The sequence below is a fragment of the Chrysochloris asiatica genome, unplaced genomic scaffold (genome assembly GCF_000296735.1).
Source record: "Chrysochloris asiatica unplaced genomic scaffold, ChrAsi1.0 scaffold00055, whole genome shotgun sequence".
Taxonomy (NCBI): Eukaryota; Metazoa; Chordata; class Mammalia; order Afrosoricida; family Chrysochloridae; genus Chrysochloris; species Chrysochloris asiatica.
Window position 1 is genome coordinate 2,183,437 of NW_006408573.1, and position 22,446 is coordinate 2,205,882.

At 41.5% G+C, this 22,446-nt stretch overlaps 1 protein-coding gene across 1 annotated transcript in view; it reads left to right on the forward strand.

The window, feature by feature from the left end:
• Positions 1-22,446, forward strand: part of FTO (fat mass and obesity associated) — a 621,108-nt gene that overhangs the window by 155,032 nt on the left and 443,630 nt on the right. The window contains exons 2-4 of the mRNA XM_006863615.1: positions 511-528; positions 2,372-2,449; positions 19,736-20,363. Coding sequence (XP_006863677.1) covers positions 511-528; positions 2,372-2,449; positions 19,736-20,363 — 724 coding nt within the window. The remainder of the gene's footprint in view (positions 1-510; positions 529-2,371; positions 2,450-19,735; positions 20,364-22,446) is intronic.

The window sequence follows — 22,446 nt, forward strand, 5'->3', positions numbered from 1 at the left end:
GGCAGCAATCAGAAAAATGGAACACAGTAACTATAAAGATGTAGGTTGTTTTAAAGTGCTGTCAAGTCACTTCTGACTCATAGTGACCCTGTATAGGATTTCTAAGGAAGAGAGACAGGGAAATGGAGCTATAGAAGAGAAAATAAAAGGAAGAATAACACAAAAGTAAGAAAGAGAAGAGGGACGGGAAAGTGGAACTATAGAAGAGATAAATAAGAAAGGAAATAACATGAAAAAGAAGAAAAAATCAGAATACTAGGGAGAGGTAAGAAAAAAAATAGAGAGTTGTTGTAAAAATGTATAAAATGGGGGGAGGGGGGATGAGATGGGAAATGAGAACCAGAAGAAAAGGGGACAGCAGCAGAGATAGAAAGGATAAATGTCAGGGGAATGGAAAGAGAAGAAGGAGGAGAAAGAATAAACAAACAACCACAGTGACACAAGAAAAGGAAAAAAATCAAACAACAAAACCCAAACCACAAAGTCAGTGTAGCTGTTGGGCTAGAGAAGAGAAAGCTACAAGCCAAGGTTCTTGTGAAGCGGAAGTGGGAGGGATATGACAGCAGAGTTCCTGGCTCGAGATGGAGTTCCTGTTGGCTCCTATGGATGCCCAGGGCACTCAATCGGAAGTAGTTTGTGGAGGTTTCAGTGTCTGTTAGGACCACAGGGCAGCTGGGGCAGGGTGGATGGTTAAATGAAGGTCTGGTAGCTCTGAGGGTTCTGCAGGTCTGGAGTTGAGCCTGCTTTAATCCAGGCACCAAAGTGGTGCACTGAAGTGGTACGGCAGGCCCCCACCTTCCCAACCATGTGGTTCTGAACTCCTGGAGAGAAGGATCTGAGCTGGGAGTGGATGAGCATGGGAGGTGACCATACCTCTGGTTACTGTGGGAATGTATGGACAAAGGAATCACGCCTTTCTTGGGTTCTTCTGTAGTCGAAGTTGCTCCCAAGACGGTCGTGCCACATCAGGCTGGCTGTACAGCAGTCTGTCTCCCTCTCTCGCTGTCCCTGCTTAGCTTCTCCTCCCAGCATGTAGTCAGTCCACTCCTCTAACCTTCTTCTGATGTTCAGGGTCCCAGGACTTTCATCTATGTGGGTTTCATCCGATTTTTCAGACCTTTGTTGTAGAGGGTCTGTTTAGAGTGTCTGCCTAGTCCACCATCTTGCCGTCTGAACATCATGGAACTCTTGGGGAAGACTTGTTGTTGAAGTGCCATCAAGTTGGTTCCCACTCATAATGACCCTGTATAGGGGTTCCGAGGAGCAACTGGTGGGTTTGAACTGCCCACCTAGTGTTGATCCTATACTGCCATACCAGTAGTCCTGGGGAAGACACAGAAACATGAAATAGCTTAGACAGTGCTAACTGTGGATTCTTATGCTATCTTTATAAAAACTAAAAAGTCAAGATGTAAAAATGCTTAACAGTGATGCAGTCATTATTCTAGAGCTCAAAGACTGCTTTAAAACTGTGGATATGTGGGAGAAAGATGAAGCTTTCTACTCCTGCAAAGATTTACAACCTTGGAAATCCTATAGGGTCACTGAGTCAGGCTGACTTAAGGGCACTTAACAACAACAACATAATTGGATATGATCTCAAACACATATTTACTGGGTGAATAAAAGTTTTAGGTATCTTGATGTTATACTTGTTGCTTGGGTTGGTATTTCTAGTGGTGGTATCATGTTGTTGCTAAGTACCATCAAGTCAATTCCGATTCATAGCAACCCTTTATAGGGTTTCCAAGAAATATATGGTGGGTTTGATCTGCTGACCTTGTAGTTCACAGTCCAGTGCTGGTCCTGCAGGGTCACACCAGGAGTCCTGATAATGTCATGTTGTTGTTAAGTTCCGTCTAGTCAGTTCCGACCCACAGTGACCCGGTATAGGGTTTCCGAGGAACAGCTGGTGAGCTTGAGCCGCCGACCTTGAAGTTCAAACCAACTTTGCAGTCCAGCACATTAACCCACAGCGCCACACCAGGACTAAGGATGCAAAAACTACTATGGCTTCAAACTGCTTATGTAAATTGGAAAACTGCAATGGATGGCATAAGAGGGGACACTGGTGGTGTCAAAGATGCACATGTGGAATGTGGATCAGATTGTCTCATGAACTGTGTGAGTGCATAGAATCATTACTTATAAATTAATGTTTCGTATAATATGTAATTTAAAATGTATAATCAAGCCACTATATATTATAATTGGCATTTACTTTTAGAGGTGCTTAATTTGTGTCTCTAAAAGTATTTATTAAAATTGCCTAAATTATTTTGGTATTTTCTCCATTGGAAAAATGAGGGGTTGCCTTGTGTTTGAGGTTACTGTGTATTCAGTTGTGTGTAATTGTTATTCATTTCAACAGAAACAGAGGCTTCTTGAAGAGCTTGAAGACACGTGGCTTCCTTATCTGACCCCCAGAGATGATGAATTTTATCAGCAGGTAAAGTGTTTTAATGTTTTTATAAATTTGTAGTTATGTGTTTGGTAGAGATATTGAGACAGAACCTCTGAAGTAATCCAGTCTAATCTACTTGATTTAATTTGTGAGGAAACTGGAATCGAGAGATGCAATGTCTTGATTTGATTATCTAAGAACTCCTCATAGCCAGCAAAGCCTATCTGTTTGCAGTGTGCTTGCTGCTGTGAATTTAGTCCTTTAGCATAGTAGATTGTCTGCAGTTCCCCAAATAGTCCATGCTGTTTGCCACTTCCTTGCCTCTGCTCATGCTGTTTATTTTGCCTAGAATATCGTTTTGCCCTTTACCATGTTTCCAGATGAATGATTTGAGAAGAATTTTTAAACTAATGTTATTTCCTTTGTGAGAATGTCCCCAGTTTACCTAATCTCAGAGTAGAGTTGACCACTCGCCCCTCGCCCCTCCGTGCTCCATGCACTTTGTAAACACTTAATTTCACCATCCATTGTGTGTATTGCAATGATGTGGTTACTGCCTCATAGCCACCCTGTGTGGGGTTTCCAAGGAGCAACTGGTGGGCTTGAACTGCTGACCTTGTGATTTGAAGCCCAATGCTGATCCTACAGCACCACACCAGGAGTGCAATTGCAATTGTTGTTAAGTGCTGTCGAGTCAGTTCTGACCCATAGTGACCCTGTATAGGGTTTCCAAGGAGCAGCTGGTGAGCTTGAACCGCTGACCTTGCGGTTCCAGCTGACTTTGCAGTCCAGCTCATTAACCACAGCACCACACCAGGACTCCAATTGAAGAGAACTTCAGTTGCAATTATAGGGACTCTATTATTTGTCTGCCAAAAGCAGTGTTGATTATACATTGGTAAACACTTGGTTGCCAACCTGAGATCAGTTGTTCAAACCCACCAGCCTCCCCATGGGAGAGAGACGTGTCAGTCTGCCTCTGTACATTCCTCAGGGTTGTGGTTGTTGCATCAGAGTTGACTTGACAGCAGTAGGCTTGGTTTGGTATCTGTCTTCCTGACTTAGTTTGTTGCTGGACAAGCAAATCTACTACATGTTATTATTTTTTTCCTACTAGAGCGTAAGCTCTTGGGGCTTAGGCATGGGGACATATCTTCTTTGTATCTCCAGCACTTAACGTGTTTGTACACAGCGACCATGAAAAGTGACTATGGGTCAGAACTGACTCAAGGCACACAATGAGATACAGAGACTGAGGAGCACAAAGCAATCATTACAATAACTGAGTTACATGTTACTAAAACTCTAGATAATAAAACCATCAGGAAGAGGTTTGGTGGGAGTTGACAAAGACTGTGGCTAGAAGAGACATGAAACAATTCACTGCACCTCAGACTCTCTTAAATCCTTCATGTTGCAGCATATTTTCTAATCACAATATCAATCTAAGCACGTCTGCCCCCTGCTTCAAATTGCACAATGGCTAGTTATTGCCTGGTTCCTACATTTCTGGTCTCATCGCCCTGACTCTTCCACCATTTGAGCCACCGTGGATTTTTGTAGCATCTCAAAGTAGCTATGCAGTTTTATATCTGGGGGACTTTAGGCTCCATCCTTGCTGACATGCCTTCTTCTCCTTCTCTGTCTCTCCTTTCCTTGGTGAACTTCCATAATCGCCTCATTGGAGCAGCTTGGTTGTCATCTTCTTAACAGCTCTGCACCCCAGAGAGTTCTCTCTGTTCCCTCCTGTGTGGCCCTGTAAGACTTTATCTGTAGTTTTATTAATATGTAGCTCAGTGATTGTAATGATTCCTTTATGGTCCTCAGTCTGTATCTCGTGTAATGCTGTTACGTGGTGGTGTGCCTTAAGTCGGTTCTGTCCCATAATGACTTTGTATAGGATTTCCAACTCTGTAAATCTTTATGGGAGCAGAAAACCTCATCTTTCTCCCGAATGCCTGGTACCTAGAAAGTCCTGAAGTTGCTTGAATAAAGAAATGAATGAAGACATTACTAACTAATTTAAAAGCAAGTATGTAATAATAAGTTTAGTATTTGTGAATTGTGTGTTTCTACACATTCACCGTTCTCTAGAGAGGGAGCATGGTGAAAGATTTCAATGATGTGTGTGTAGAGTTTTCTCCTTTGAGCTTTTCTGGTTTTAAAATAATTTGCAGTGGACACACATTCTTTTGTAATCAGGGCCTTCAAATAGGTGAACCCACAAAAAACAATCAGTTCTTAAATTCTTACTGATATTTTCATAGATACAAGCTTCATAGTACACGATTGCACGTGTTGTTATAAAGCCACCACCAAGCCACTTCAGCTTTTGTAAAAGTAGTACATGAAGAATCAAACACAAAAGGTTATCAGCCCACCTTGCTCTGAATGGTATTACACTGGGCGATAAAAGAAAACGTAAATGCAAATAAAACAACTATCGAGGCTGCTCTTTTACTGTTCCAAGACCCACAACAAACGCTGATACCAGTATCTAATCACTTTAAGTGCACTTATAAGAAGGCTTAGTACTTCAACAAAACCCTACTTAAAGTAAATCTGTTCTCTTAAAAGATGAAGTGAGAACGCTTTTTAAAGTTCAGACCTGACATTAGGTTCCTTAAATAGTCCCTGGTCACAAGAATGCCAATCCAACTGCCAGTCACAAAAACACAAGACTTTGTGCAGCTTCCATCTTGGCTAAGGGATCATCTGTTGTTTTTTGACAGTGTGCCCGGAACAGTGCTAAATGTTTTGTGAATCCCTCACAATACCTCATGTATTCATTGCACATTTATGTATTGAGTACCTAGTATCCAGGTCCTAGTTCGAGGAACTTGAAGTGTAGGGATTATCATCATTTCTGTTTTAGAAATCAGTAAGACTAAGTTAAAGTTCTTAGGCGGCACACATAGTTTGTGCCTGACTGTTAACCTCAACGTTGGTGGTTCAATCTTTCCCTTTGGCACCCTGGGAGAAATGGTCTGACAATCTACTTTTTTACAGATTGTTGTTGGTAAGTGCCGTCAAGTCGGTTCTGACCCAGAGCGACCCTGTATAGGGTTTCCGAGGAGCAGCTGGTGAGCTTGAACTACTGACCTTGCAATTCAAATGGCAAGAAAACCCTATGGAGCAGTTCTGCTCCATGATACATGGCGTTTCCATGAGCGGAACCAGGGCTTATCCTACAGCGCCACACCGGGAATGATTGTTGTTGTTGTTGTTGTTGCTAAGTGCTATGGAATTGGTTCCGACTCATAGCGACCTTGTATAGGGTTTAAGGAGCTGCTGCTGGTGGGTTTGAAATGCCAGCATTGTGGTTAGCAGTCCAATACTGATACTATAGCACCACACCAGGACTCCATAGTGCTAGAAAATAAACTCCAGCTTCCAGATAGATGAATGCTGCCTCTTTTATTGAGAGAAATGCCATGCTTCCCCTTGCTTTTATTGGGTGTGTGCATTCTATGTGCCAGGCTGTTCTGGGATTGTTATATGCATGCTGTCAATAAAACCCCCGTCTTAGAAATAAGGAAAGTGAGGCAGCGAGAGCGTTGTGCATTTGCTCAAGATTGGCAAGCCTTGGGGCCAGGCTGTCAGGCATCTGAGTCTGTGCTCTTACACACTATGGCCCCTCTTCATCCTCGTGTCACCTGGTCCTTCTGGGTTTGCTGTGCATTTATACTAATGGCCCTAAACCTTCAATTCCTGCCCTCTGTTGTGACCTCCAGTCACCCAATTCCAACTGCCTGCTGAGTCTTTGGAGTTCTGATAGTGTAGTGGTTACGAATCGGGCTGCAAACCTCATGGTCAGCAGTTCGAAACTATGAGCTGTTCCACAGGAGAAAGATAAGGCTTTCTGCTCCTGTAAAGATTTTCAGCCTCGGAAACCCTGTACAAGGTCGTTATGAGTCGGTTCCGACTCCACGGCACACAACAACAACAAGAGCAACACTATGTCTTTGCTGGAAGGCAGCCCTGGTGGCACAGTGGTTAAGTGCTTGCCTACTAATTGAAAGATCAGTGGATTGAACCTACCAGGGATGCCATGGGTGGAGGACTTGGTGATCTGCTTCCATAAGATTCCAAACCCCCAAACCTGTTGCCATTGAGTTGACTCGGACTCATAGTGATCCAAAAAGAAAGTGTAGATGTGCCCAATGGGTCTCTAAAGATGATCAAGGAAACCCAATGGGAGCATTTCTGCTGTGCCCTCTAGGATGGCTGTGAACTGTAGCCATCTGCAACAACATCTGGGTCTCAACCTGAAAGTCTTCAAGTTACATCTACACAACATGCTCCAGTTTGATTCATTACTGAATTAAGTGGCTGCATTTAGCTTCCATTTTGGGCCTGGCACTGTCGTAAGCATTAGAGATGATGTTGTGAAAGCGGACAAAGATTCTTGTCTTATTTCAGTGATTTTCTGCAGTGCAATGGTGGTGGCGGGTAGAAATAAACAACAAAATAATCATAAATATGCCAGAAGAGAAAACTGATATGGTAAGTAAAGCAGGGAACCGGGTAAGGAATACCAGTCCCCTGGTGGCGGGTTGTCATTGTAAATAGAGTGGCTACCGAAGACTTTGAGAAAGTGACATTTAGCAAAGCTCTGTTGGAGGTATAGGAGCAAGCCATGTAGAAACCTTGGAGCAGAAGGTCTGGGCATAGGAACAAGTGTATAAAGACTGTGAGATGTGTCTGAAGGAAAACAAGTGAGTCTAAGATCTCAAGCAGAGTGACGATGAGATTAGAAGATGAAATTAGAGAGGAACAGACCGTGTTATACAGAAATCTACCCACTGTCATAAGAACTTTGTCTGTGACTCTAACAGGATGTGAGAGGATTTGGATCTGACTTGCATTTTTGTAAGGATCCATTTTATAAGGACCCTTTTCGTTCTCATCTTTATTGGATCTCCCTTTTCCTAATCTCTTTATTCCCTGTTCTTAAAATGAGAAAAGTAGCTATCCTCAACTTCCCCCCACCCCCTGCATTCATTCCTTCGTCAGTAACTGGCTCCTTGCAATTCTAGCTCTCGAGAATCTCTCAAGTTTTTTTTTTTTTTTTCTTTCCAGTCCCACAAATGTAATCTTCGATCAGGCCCTCTTTCATTGCCTTTCATCTATACAGTTTTAACTTTAATGGGGATTCCTTATGTCTGTCCTGAGTACTATTTGCATTAACTTCCTAGAAATGTCGGACTTGTTACTCTGCATATAATAAATTTTGCTGGGTCTCTCTTGCCTGCAAGTTGAAGTTTAGACTCCTCAGCACAAGTATAAGATCCTTGACCAGAGAACCTAACATGATCCCAAACTATCTTTGGTCTCATCTCTGCTAATTTCCTAACACTGATTTCAACCTGAAGCTCCTGTCAAACCAAGTGTCTTGCTACATCCTGGCTCAGCTATGCTAGGTCATCCTGCCAAGCTTTTGTGCCAACTGTGTCCTGGATCTGGAGTGACATCCTCCTTACCAAAGGCCTTGTTTCCCATGATGATACAAGAAAATCCCGTTTATTATAGCTTTTGAAATGTATTCAGCATCCGGCCACTTCTCACCACCTCGATGCCTAGAGGTTGTCCAAAGCCATCATCCTCCTTTTCTCAGGCTGTTGCAGTAACCTTCTAACCCATTTCCCTGTTTCTACCCTTGCCCCTTTCCTTATGGTCCCTTTTAGCATAGCAGTCAGAGCAATCTTTTAAAAACATAAATCAGTTCATTACACTTTGTTGCTCAAAGCCCTTTAATAGTGTTCCATCTCGTTCAGAGACAAAGCCCAGGCCCTTCCGTCCACTTACAGAGCAGGGTCTACTCTGGACTGGTTCTCATCTCATTTCATGCTTGGCTCATCCTCCCTCCTTCTCTATATTTAGACTCTCTTGCTTTTCTTAGGAAAAAACTAATACACTCCTCCCTCAAAGCCTTTGCATTTGATGTGCCCTCAATCTGGAACTCTGTCCCTTACAGTGTCTGCAGGACTTGCTTCCGCATGCTCAGATGTCACCTAATGGAGAGAGACCTTCTCTGTCACCCAAAGTCCCTGTCCTGATCACTCAGCCTTACTGTTTTCCATGGACTTCTGGTGTGGCTCTGTGGATCAGCACTGGACTGCAAACTACAAAGTGTGCAGTTCAAATCCACCAGCTGCTCCTCAGAAACTATACAGGCTCACTATGAGTTGAAACCAACTCGAAGGCATGTAACAACAACAACTGTTTTGCATACCACCATCCAAAATACTGTGTATCATGCATATTTATTTGCTTGTTGTCTGACTACCCTTACCAGACTGAACACTTGAGGAACATCTAGAAGATTTGCTTACTTCTGTATTCTTAGCACCTAGAACTTTGTCTATAGTATGTGCTTGATCAATATGTATCCCAGAAATCAGGATTTTCCAGATTTTCTCTTTTTCAATACTTATTCCTTGTTCTCATAACAGTAATAAGAGGAGACTTCAAAAAGTACTTGGAAAAATTGAATGAAAAGATCATGGAAGTTTTCCATCAACATTTCAAAGACCCTTACCTCTATTATGAATCCTCTATTATGAAAGATACTATCTTACTCTATTTTTGTCTTTACTGTTAAAATTCTGAGATGCTATAAAACAGGATCGATAATTGTTTTTATTATTGTAACTATGACACTTTAGGTAGTGCCCTGCTGCACAGCAATTATCCAATAAGTGTTAAATAAACAAAACAAAACAAAAAATGAACTATTGGAAGCGTGAATGAACATGTGTCTTCATTACTTTGTAGCAAGCCATTTGTTGTAACAGGACTTGTTTTGGTAAGAGTGGCAAGGCATAAGCAGTGAGTTCAGAAGACTGTCTCCTCTGGGCCAAGTCAGTAATTAGCCTTGAGTCTTGGCATGGCTGCCAAGTCACAAGCAATTTACAACTAAACTTGTATGGAAAATGTTATGACTAATATGTTGCAAATAGCTGTCAGTACATAAAAGAATGCGGATCGAAAGGGGGACAATGCAGAACAGAATTTTCTCCATGCTTTCTGGAGTCATGGCAGGCTGGATAAACCCCTAAAACCCCTGAAATACTCACTAAACCAAAACTTTTCCTTGAAATCAAACAATAATTTTGCTATTTTAGTTAAGAATGTCTGCCTTGAGCGTTATGCTGTTTTAAGATTTGTCTGTAAGTGATCAACTCCAGAGGTTAAATTGGAACCTGAAAGGGCAGTGAGTTTATGTGTCTGGGGGTTGAACAGCTCAGAAAGGAAAGGTGAGAGAGAATGATTGTAAACTCAGAATACACAATCAGTGCCAGTGAACTCTCCTTCTAGAAACTGGTGAGTTGGTGTATGTTCTGTTGTATATATTTTCAATAGTAACAAAACAAAAAATCAATTGTTTTTTGCAAAATTACTACTGAGTGCAGAGTACAAAGTGTTACCATTAAAATCTGTTAAGAAATAGACTAGAAATATACTTCTTGGACTTTAAATTATTGCCATTTTCCTAAGTCACTTGAAGCTTTTAAATCTTATTTCACACTATTGAAAGTTGAGGTCATTAAGCGAGGCTACTATAAACTGGTATCCTGTTCCTTTGAGACCATATCTGACTTCTCTGTATGATGAAGTCTTTTTAGAAGCTTCCTTTGATATGAGGAGAGGAGGTAGAAATTTTTATACATTGGCTAAAAATAGGCAGAAAAGAAGACCTGTTCACCAGCGAGTTTAGCATTTTCCATCTTTCAGTCCTTTACTTCAGAACTAAAATACTTTCCCAAATGCTTACTAAGCTATACAATTACCATTTATATCACAACATCTTTTATAGATCCAAAGAAATTTAACATTTGATCAGAGAACTATTAGTATAATTGCATGACTGTTTACTGCTTGGAAAAATTATAATGAGATGAAATGAAAAAGAAAAACTCATGCATTTGAAAATCTGCCGACAGATGTTTCAAATTATTATATGATAGCTAATGTTTTAAATTTACCTATACAATGTTCAAAGAGAAATTATTCATTTGACAGAATGAATTAATATTAATTTTTTAAATATTAATATTATTTATTAGTAACATTTATTTTCCAAAGTTACATTTTGCTCTCTTAAAAATCTAGTACTTAATGTAGTAATATTATGTGTCAGGCACTGTTCTAAATAGTAAGAAAGATCATTTATATTTGAAGTAAAAAAACCTCATGTGTATTCACTACCCATATACAAGGGTAAGTCAAAAGGTATGGCTATAAAATAATAGAACAATAATTTAATGTTGTTTACTACACAATAATATAAACATATGAAGTTGTTGTATCTTGACATAGCCTCCATTTAGGTTTAAACAACACTTCTGAAGGTGGTGTTTCCATCTCTCTAACTCTAATCCAATGAATTCTTAGCTCTTTGAAATACACCACGTCATCATAATGAAATTGGCATCTTCCTGGGACACAAATTGTGTTCGTTTTCAATATTCTTTGTGTTTGGGAACAAATGAAAGTCCTTATGGATAACAATAGGTCTGTACAGTGGACATGGTAAGTTTTCCCAAGGAAGTGCTTACTGCCCTTGAAGAATGAGCACGTGTATTGCTATGCTAGGACAAATCTTCTCACAACTTCCCTGCTTGTTTCTCATCAATGGAATGTTCCATTTTTTGTTTTATTTTTTTAAAACTTCTTCATAATAAGCTTCCATGATCATTCTGTGTGCTTCAAGAAAATCTATCAAGATTACCCTTTGAAATCCCCAAAGCCAGTTTCCATAACCTTCTGAGCCTGCCTTGATTTTAACTGACCCGGCAGACCCCCTAGGAAGCCAATGTTTTTAATGGATCTTACTCTTTGGATCATATAAATCTGAGACTTCTCCTCATTTACAATGTGTTTCATAAAATCATCTTCATTAGCTTCAATCTTGCATGAAAGATTGCTGGGAAAACGAGCTAGCTGATCTTTTTGGAATGCTTTTGGAACCTATTGAGCTGAAAGCTTGCTGCAGTCAAGAAGGTGGAAAACGCTGACCAGTGTGAGAGTCCATCTTCAGGAGCTAGTGTGTCAGTGGTAGCTCTGCAGTCTTCTTTCACCAGCTCTTTGGACTTCTGCCACATTTTCTTCATTCATCAAGGTTGATGGTCTTTTCTTCCCGACCTTCCTTAAAACCATCTAAAAAATGTTGTTTTTATAAAAAACATAAAACTGTTGCAAAGCTTCAATGATTTGAGATGTCTACTTGAATTTTGTTAAAAATGTGATATTAGCTTTGACTTAAAAATCTATATATTTTACCCCCACCCCCACCCCCGTGGTACCAAAAGTATTACTATTAATTTTTTTAAGGTACCCTAATGAGACTTGGACTTCTGGTGTGGTGCTGTAGGGTCAGCACTGGACTGGGAACCACAAGATCAGCAGTTCAAATCCACTATCTACTTCTTGGAAACCCTATACAAGATTGCTATGATTTGGAACTGACTTGACAGCAGTTAGTAACAGCAAAAATAACTTATGAGACTAAGACAGATTTACTACTGAGAGAACTTGTCTGCATCCATCCCCTGATTGCAGAGACATGTTTAACTACATTTTATTTGGAAGAGACTCATACATGTTTGAACTGGAACCCTTGTTAAATAAACCTTTTATAGTCTTAAGCCCTAATGTGTATTGAATGAAAGCAGCAGGTATAATCATGTCCCTGTGATTGTGTGTGTTTCTTTCATTCTGATCTTCTTCCTGTCTCTTGTTGTTGTTGTTAGGTGTCATAGAGTCACTTCTGACTCATAATGACCCTGCATACGGTCAAGGAGTAGCTGCTTGGTTTGAACCACTGACCTTGTGGTTAGCAATCTGGTGCTTATTCTATAGTACCACACCAAGGTAACTTGGTTACTGTCTCTCTTGGTATATGCAAAAATCAAAGTTCTTGGGAATGATCTTACTTTTCATTAGTATTCTATGCTGAGAGCCATTTAAAAGGATGCTGAGGTTAAGGAATTTCCTCCTTTATCACTGTTGTTAGTCAGATGTGCTTCTGAGTATGCTAAAGCCTCATTGACTTGCCCAGATGGGATATCACCAGTTTAATGATAAAATGAGACTAACTGCTCATGGTCCCAGAATATTTAGTGTTCTGTTGATTGGGTCACCTTATTCTCTTCATGAGCTCTGTGAATAAGACATATGATACTACTGTTTCTATTTTCCTACTGGGATAAACGAGGTATATTGTTGTTATTAAGTGCCATTGAGTTGGTTCCAACTCATAGTGACTCTGTCAGAGTTTCTGAGGAGCAGCTGGTGAGTTTGAACTACTGATCTTGTGATTAGCAATCCAGTGCTTATCCTACAGCGCTACACCAGGACTATAAATCCTAAGCAGATCCCTACAATTTAAGGACAACCCACAGTGGTATGCCCAAGACTGTTCTTTGTCACTTTAAAGTCATAATCGCATACCTCAGGTAGACACTGTGAGAAGCAGGACAAATCTACCTAATCAAGTCATTTCTCACATTCTGACCTGACTATTTCACTTTTCTTCTTTTTGCTCAAACTTCCCTTTCATTCTGATCAGGCAGAGTTAGACTAGGTTATACTGTAGTAACAGCACATCCCAGTGACTTCACACAGCAGTGTTTCTTGTTCATTTACTAACCATTGACATAGGAGTCCTGGTGTGGCGCTGTGGGTTAATACACCAGACCGCAAAGCCATTTGAACTGCAAGATCAGTGGTTCAAGCTCACCAGCTTCTCCTTGGAAACCCTATACAGGGTCACTATGGGTTGGAGCCGACTTGACAGCACTTAACAACAACAACAAACCATTGACATAACTCAGGGATCCAAGTAACCACCATTTGTTTACAATGTTAAAGGAAAAAGAGAATCTCACAGAGGCCATGAAATGCTGCCGGCGCCAAGTGGCCCCGTGCTTCTTTAACGTGAGACTGCCACGCCACTCAGGGTTGGGCCTAGAGGTTGGGATGGGGATAGATAATCCAGAAACAGTTGGCAAATAGCACAAATGAGCAGCTCACATTCTTCGCTAATGCCCAAGAGCAAACTGAATTCCCTGCCCTCCAAAAATACCTCCAAAGCTCTCTCATCTTTCATGATCAAATCATCAATTCTGACAGAATTGATCATTTCTTTCTCCTATAGCATAGTGGTTAGAAATCGTGCTGCTCACCTCATGGTCAGCAGTTTGAAACTACCAGCTATTCTGTGGGAGAAAGAGAAGGCTTTCTGCTCCCATAAAGATTTACAGCCTCGGAAACCCTGTTCAGGGTCACTGTGAGTCAGAACCAACTCCACAGTGCACCACCACCAGCACCATATATAAAGTATCTCTGCTGCTCATTTTCAAATGTTTTTCATCACAAACTGCTGTCAGTAACACATTTTGAGCATGCCCAGTGGTGTGCTGTTTAAGAACTAGCTCTCAAGGGGGAAAAAATTCTTGCTTTTTAATGTTTCCTGATTGCTACAGTATAAATACTGCTGGACAATTTCAGTCTCCCCATGCAGCATCACTGAAAGGGACTAGTTATTTACAAAATAGACTCACCGGGTGGTTATTGTTGATGGCTATGTACAGTGGAGCCGGTTCTGACTCCTGCCTAGAGTTTCTGAGGCTGTAAATCTTTACATGAGCAGAAAGCCTCTTGTATCTCCCACGGAACCACTGGTAATTTCAAACTGCTGACCGTGAGATTAGCAGCCCAACTCGTAACCACTATGCTACCAAAGCTCCTTAGTATGATCATATTAAACATACATATCTGCATATATATGCTTATGTATGTGTGCACATGGGTACACTCATATTATTATAGTAGGCTTGGTTTCTTTCTGTTTTTAGATGAAAAAATCCTGAAAACAATTCTACTGTCTCTTCCTACTCTAATGTATTACTTATACCTGCAGTAGGGTGTGTATGCCCCACTTGAGAGACTATTGTTCTAGACGTTCATAGCTTGTTCCTTTGTTTATCCACCCTGTTTCTGTTTCATCAGACTCTTCCTCTCTTTTGCATCCTTGCAAACTGTTGTATTCTAGGGTTTCCCTTTGTTAAGTTCATCCCTTGGTCTAGTACTGACAACTCTATTTATCTATTCTCCTTCATAGCAACATCTCTGCTTTCTAACCTTCATTCCATCTCCAGGCTTCTCTAGTGGCCTCTTGTCACTGTCATTGACGATTTCCCTGATGCCAAATCTAGTGGACAATCTCTAGCCTTATCTCACGTGACTTCTAGGCAGCTCACATAATACATCCTTCTTGAAGTGCTCTTCTCTTTCTGCTTTTACATTTACATACTCTCTTGGTTTTTGATCTGGTGTCTTCTGCTGAACTTTCCTGTGTCTCAGAAAATTATCTTGAGTCCTCTTCTGTATTTGTAAGGAACTCTAGTGACACTGTGGGTATAAGCATTGAGCTACTAACTGCAAGGTCAGTGATTCAAGCCCAGTAGCAGCTCCACGGGAGAAAGATGAGCTCGACTGCTCCCATAATGACGTACAATCTCTGAAAGCCTACAGAGGGTCGCTATGAGTTGGAACTTAACTCAGTGGTAATGGGTTTGACTTGGTTTTCTGTACTTTTAGCCCAAGGTGATCAAATTCATTTCTTGCTTTTTAGAAGCCAGCTGTGTGCTGACAGTTTCCATGTTTATTTTCTCATCCCCACTTTCTCTGAGCTCCAGAGAAAGTCTAGATCTAGTTACCCTCTTGCTGTTTTCACTTGGATTGATATTTCATTGGTATTGCTGTTAGGTGCCGTCTAGTCAGTTCCAACTCAGAGTGACCCTGTGCCATCTTCACAATTGTTGTTACGTTTGAGCCCATTGCTGCTGCCACTGTGTGAATTTATCTTGTTGGCCGTCCTTGGTTTTTTGCCAACCCTCCACTTTACCAAGCATGGTGTCCTTCTCTAGAGACTGGTCATCTCTCTCTATTCCTTTTCCACCATACTTATTTTAAGCCAGTTTTCCTTATTTAAAAAATAGTTGTGTAGTCCATTATTAAGTCCAGAAATCAGGAAGTCATCCTTAACTCCACTCCTTTGTTCACACCTTATGTCTAATCCATAAGCATGCACTTTAGCTCTGCCTACAAATTATGATTTTATTTGTCCATTTGTCTTTGTTTCTGCCCTTGTCCAGACTGTCATCACTATTCTCCTGGACGGTTGTAATAGCACCCAATAGGATTTTCCGCTTTCACATTGCCTCTTTCCAGTGTATGCCAGGTAATACAACCAGAGTGATTTTTATTAAATGTAAATCAGACTCTTCTTCTCCCTTTGAAATCCTCATTTGCACTTAGGGTCCTGACTCTGACCTGCTCTGGCTTCCACCTTCCTTTTCATCTCATAGCACTCTACCATTGTCTTTTCCTTTTTTGGTGTTGAAAAAAAAAGATTATATTTAGAATTAGCCAGCTGGACTCCATTTAGATGATCCTAGTTTTGTTGGTAACATCCAAAGCATCCTAGTCAGGAACCAATCGAATATATGCCTTCTTTTCTCCATCAGGCCTGATGAAGGTGTTGACCTTGGCTACGTCAGTGTCCTAGAGCTTCTTCACAGCCTGTCTGATCTGGTGCTTGTTGGCCTTGACATCCCAAGGAATACAAGTGTGTCAGTATATTCAGTCTTCTGCATGGCTGACTCAGTAGTCAGAGGGAACACGATGATGGCATAGTGGTCAAGCCTGTTTCCCCTGAGGGCGCTCTGCCTTCAGGGCCTCAGAGTCTTGGTCTGACGGAAGGTGCGGATCTTCTTGATTTTGTGGCTGTGGACGCCTCTCAGCACGGCCTTCTTGGCCTTCAACGCCTTTGCTTTGGCTTCAGCTCTGGGAGGGGCAGGGCTTCCTGATGGTTTTTTATGGTCTAGTAAAGCTTGCCTAACTTGTGTCCCTAGCATCAGTGTCTTTGCATTTTTTGGCTTCTCTTCTGGGAATCTCTTTCCCTACGTCATCACATCCTGGTGCCTCCTTTCCCCAAAAGATCTCAGCCTAAACCCTATCTCCTTAGAGAGTCCTTTCTATTCAGATGATAGTTTTCTTCTGGTTTGTTTTTCTCTTAGGCCTTAGCCTGATCTGAGATTGCGTTTCCTCATTTACTTGATCTAGAAAAAGGCTCAGTGAGGGTAAGAAACTTATTTCTGCCTGTTGTTTTGTTGTTGTGTGCCATTAACTCGGTTCCGACTCACAGAGACCTTATATAGAGTTTCCAAGAGTGTCTGATGGGTTTGAACTGCTGACCGTGCAGTTAGCATGGTAGTTATCTACACCAGAGCAGATTCTCAAAAGTATGCTGAAAGAAAAAAATATATGAAAAATTAAATGGTCTTGCTGTGTTTATATATAAACCTACTGCCATTGAGTTGTTGACAACTTGCCATGACCTATAGGACAGAGTGGAGTCCTGGTGTGGCATCAGACTGCAAAGTCATTTGAACTGCAAGGTCGGCAGTTCAAGCTCACCAGCTGCTCCTTGGGAAATCCGATACAGGGTCGTTATGGGTTGGAATTGACTCGACAGCACTTAACAATAACAACATAGGACAGAGTAGAACTGCTTTGTCCTATATAGTCACTTATGGAAGCTGACTGTTTCATCGTTCCCCTATAGAGCGGCTGATAGGTTAGAATTGCCAACCTTTTGGTTAGCAGCGCAGCACTTTACCCGCTATGCCACCAGGGCTACTTGTTTAGCATATAAGTGGCACTTATGGACTGAAGAGATAGAAAGAGAAAGGAGTTCTGGTGGCGCAACGGGTAAGTGCTCAACTGCTAACCAAAAGCTTGGTGCTTGAACTCACCTAGTGGTGTGGCGCTGTAGTAGGATCAGCACTGGACTGGGAACCACACGTTTGGCAGTTCAAACCCAGCAGCTGCTCCTCGGAAATCCTATGCAGGATTTCACACATTTCTCTCGCAGATTGGCTGGTGGGTTGGAACCACTGACGTTAGAGTTACCAGCCGAGAACTGAACCCCTCCACCGCCACAGAAAAGGAATTATAGCACAGGAGGTCTTTAAAAAAGTCCCTAGAACATGGAATTAAGAGATATTGGTGGTTTTCCTCAAACTTTTTGAAGCCCCTGAGTATTTTCATCCCAGGATACCAATAGAATTGCTACAACTTTCTAGAATTGCTATAAAATACCTCATTTATTCATTCATTTAGCATTTAATGAGTGCATTCTGGGCACAAAAACTATAGCGGTGACAGAATTGTCAGAGCTTGTCTGTTCTTGAGATTTAGTGTCTAACTTCTACGGAGAAGTGAGCCTCTTGCTCAGTGAAAATGTCGGAGCAGAAATCAGCTTCTTTTTCAGTGAGAGCAAGTCCAGTCTGGTGGTTCAAATTCCAGCTCCAATATTTATCAGCTGTGAGACTTGGGGAAGGTTTTAGCTGTCTGTGCTTCAATCTTCTCACCTCTGTACTGGAGATAATAACAGTACTTCCTCATAAAGCGGAGTTCTGCTGTGGCACTGCAGGATCAGCACTGGACTGCTAACTGCAAGGTCAGTGGTTCAAATTCACTAGCTGCTCCTCAGAAACACTGTACAGGGTTGCTATGAGTCAGAACGGACTCAGTGGTACTTAGCAACAACAACTATCACCTCATAAAACATTATCTGAATTAAAAAAGTCAATGCATATAAATCATTTAGAATAGCACCTGTTCTACAGTGTTAAAAGAAAAATCATATTAATGGAAATTGATTGAAATTAATTTCAAATTTGACTTGCAAATTGGATTAGCATTTCAACTGCTGTTAAATTGGTTCCAACACACAATGACCCTGTTGTTGTTGTTGTTGTTGTTGTTAGATGCTGTTGAGTCGGTTCTGACCCCTAGCAACCCTGTATAGGGTTTTTGAGGAGAAGCTGGTGTTGAACCGCTGACCTTGCACATTAAACTGACTTTGCAGTCCAGCACATTAACCCACAGCACCACATAGTGGCTGGTAAGTCTGGACTGCTGACCTTGTTGTTAGCAGTCCAGCATTGGTATTACAGTACCACACCAGGATTCCTAGAGAGTCAAAAATTGTTCCAAAGATGAGAAAGCCCGCAAATACTTTTATTCCCAATCTTATTTGCAGTGCCATGGATGAAGTATCAGAACCGAACTGATAGCCACTTTGTGTCAGGAAGGATTTCATACAGCCTTGTCCTGGAGAACAATTAAAATAATGATCATTTTTGTTGTTGTTAGGTGCCATGAAGTCGGTACTGACTCATAGAGATCCTATGCACAACAGAACCAAACATTGCCCGGTCCTGAGCTAACTTCACAATTATTGCTACACCTGAACTCATCGCTGCCACCACTGTGCCAGTCCATTTTGTTGGAGGTCGTCCTCTTTTTCTCCGACCCTACACTTTACCAAAAAGGATATCCTGCTCCAATAATTGTTGGTGTACCCTAAAAGATAGCGTCCTTCTGACTTCTGGAATCTTGTTTCTGGAGGCTGACTGGATTCTTCAAAAGAATACAATGCCCAAGGCAAAATAGTGTTATTAGTTTATCTAGATAGCATAGTGAGTACAAATCAGGCTGCTAATCTCACCGTCAGCAATTTGAAACTACCAGCTGTTCTGCAGGAGAAAGATGAGGCTTTCTGCTCTTGTAAAGATTTACAGCCTCAGAAACCCTGTGCAGAGTCACAATGAGTCGGAACCAACTCCACGGTACTTAACAACAAAACAACAAAAACAACAACATTATTTGAGTCAAAGGTAATTTCTAGAAAGTCAAAGGTAGCTTCTTCACAGCTCAAGATTCACAAGAATATTTAATGCTCACTGACCTTGGTGATTACCCCACCTCCTTGGACACCAGAAATCTAGATTCCGGGAGAATTAAAACGGTTTCTTAATCGTAAGCACTTAATAAATAAATAAATATTAAGCAGTTTATTAATGAAATTGTACTTTGGGGGAGTCCAAATGGTAAAAGAACTAATACTATGTATGTCTTCGGCTCCTTTGTCAAATAATCAAGCCCAAAACAAGGGACGTCAGCATTTAGCGGTGGGTGGAAACGTGTGAGAGAAAGAATCTGGGAGATCCAAACCCAAATTGTTGTTTTGTTTAAATTAAAGATTGTTAGTAGTTTGTACTGGGATCTGAAAATTCTGACTGGAGAATTTGGTGTCGTTTGTTTTATTTATTATTCTGTTGTTAACTAAGGACATATAAAACCAGTGATGAAATGCTTTTTTTTTCCTTTATTTGTTACACAGAAACATACCTTTAGAAATAATGGAATTGTAGATCTCCATAAACATATATTTTTGCTTTGGTTTTGTTTTAGTGGCAGCTGAAATATCCTAAACTCATTCTCCGAGAAGCTGACAGTGTACCTGCGGAGCTCCGTCTCGAGGTCCAAGAAGCCTTTCTCATACTGCACAAGCATGGCTGCTTGTTCCGGGACCTGGTTAGGATCCAAGGCAAAGATTTGCTCACTCCAGTGTCTCGCATCCTCATTGGTCATCCCGGCTGCACCTACAAGTACCTGAACACCAGACTCTTCACCGTACCATGGCCAGTGGAAGGTTCCACAATAAAATATACTGAGGATGAAATAGGTTTTGCTTGTCAAACCTTCCTCAAGCTCAATGCCCATTTGCAGACTGAGACCATCCAGGCTTTGGAAGAGCTCACTTCCAAAGAGAAATCTAGTGATGCCGCCATGCCAGTATACATGGCCCCAGAGTTCCCCAGAGTTGGTATGGGGCCGTCCTTTGATAGACAAGATGAAGTGGACATCAAGAGCAGAGCAGCCTATAACGTAACGTTGTTGAATTTCATGGATCCCCAGAAAATGTCTTACCTGAAAGAGGAACCCTATTTTGGGATGGGGAAAATGGCGGTGAGCTGGCACCACGATGACAATCTGGTGGAACGGTCAGCGGTGGCGGTGTACAATCATAGCTGCGAAGGTAACGCCTGCTCTGGGAAAAAACAGCCCTGAATGTAACATGAGCAGAGTTGTTGAGGCTCTACAGATGTGCATATGTGTATGTAAGTGTATTGTGTGCCCTTGCTAGGCTTGATACACTCATATACCTGCAGAACACAGCTCTTCCCAATCTAGCTGCGCTCTCTGGCTCATTGTTATCCTGTGCTCAGACATGGAATCTTTTTGCATGTAAGCACTACTGTCACGCTGTCTTTCCCAGGCCCATGAGAGCATCCTCCTGGTTTCATATAGCTAACTGTCTTTCTCTAAACTCAGAGTCGATTGTACGGTTGCTATAATTAACTTGCTGATAAAGGGCCTAGAAAACAAGAATCTGTCAACTCTTCTAGGTTCCCACAGGTGCACATTTCCAGTCTTGCCCAAATACTTTATTGCAGTTGACATCACTGTCTTTATGGGAGTGATTTGTCAAATATGAACTTGTTCTTGGCTTCCTACAGCTTTTCCTATTGTCCTCCCTTGCCAGAAGCATGTGTGGTGGGTTTTCTAAGTAGACAGTCCTCCATTTCCGTGAAGCTCCAGCCCCTCACCCAATTGGACAGTTTTAGACCTAATAGGGTTGCTATGCAAAACATATTCTTACCTTTTCTAAAATCTGTTCCCCTTGAAACTGAGACCAGAGGCACGAATGCTGAGCCTACCCAAACGTTCCATCTTTTGTTGTTCATTCTCTGTACGTTTGGGGTCTACTCTGTCCAGTCGGATCACTATGAGTCAGAGTTGACTTTTGATGACACATAACAACAACAAGACTAACAGCAGGGATGCCATTGTGTGTTTTAGAAGCGGACTGCCAGAAAGGTATTTGGATGAACATGCTGAGTTTGGCCACTGCTGACGTCCCTTGTTTTGGGCTTGATTATTTGACGAACAAGCCGAAGACATACATAGTATTAGTTCTTTTACCATTTCAGCAGTTCTGCCTGTTTATGGAAAAATCAGGAGCCTTGTTGGCACAGTGAGTGAAGTGCTAGAGGGCAAACGGAAAGGTCAGTGGTTCTAACCCACCAGTCTGCTTCCATAAAGATTTCCAGCTTTGGAACGCTCCTAGAGGATTCGATCTTGCTGGTTTGCCGTGCATTGGAATTGACTCGGCCGCATTGGGTTTTGGCTTTTATGGAAAAATATTTGGAAAACCAGACTTTTAGGTATTCGATCAGGGAATGATCTGGAACTCTGAAGGGCCATTGTTTTCTGATACGGAGTCCCCGTTGCGCTGTGGGAAAGTGCTCAACTGCTAAGCCAGTCTGTGTGAGAGAGATGTCTCTGCTCCTATAAACATTTACAGCCCTGGACACCCTAAGGAGCGGTTCTACTCTGCCCCGTGTGGCCCCTCGCAGTCAGAATTGACTTGATGGCAGTGGGTGGGTTTTCTTACAACTCTGGTGGGTTTTGTTGCCATTCTTCTTTCCACTGTTTTTTGTGTACTTACTAAAATGATGGTCTTCGAAATAGGACTTAAAACAGATCTCACAGCTCTCTGTAAATTTCTTGGCGTGACCCAGTCTCAAAAATCTCCCGCGGAGATAGTTAATGTTTTTTCTAACATTACCTTGTATTTTTAGCTAGAAACAAGGAACAAGCTTAGTGGTTGGAAATTTCACCAGTCTCCCTGGCATCTCAAACAATGATGCTGACCTAAGAAAATCACTTGAAGGGATTTGATGCTGTTCTAATGGAAAGAGCTGAGATCCTCTGATCTTTAATAAGGCCTCGCCAGGGATTTAGGAACTATCACATCCAAGAACTCTGATGTGAAGGAACAATGGGGATTGTTAGTTTCTTTCTTAAGGAGGCAACTCTGAGAAACCTAAGTGGTGGTATGTGATAGCACAAACTGCTACAAAGGTATCTTTGTGCTCCTGCTTGCTCTTCACCCTCCACATTAATGGTCCTATTGTACTCCAAGAGCGTGGGTGATCAAGTAGTTTTTGAAACCTAGGAATCTTTCAGAAAGAAATTTAATTTTTTAATGAATAGTCTGTATGTCAGGAGAAGTTAGGTCTGATAAAATAAACAAATATGAATTGCTGATAAAACAA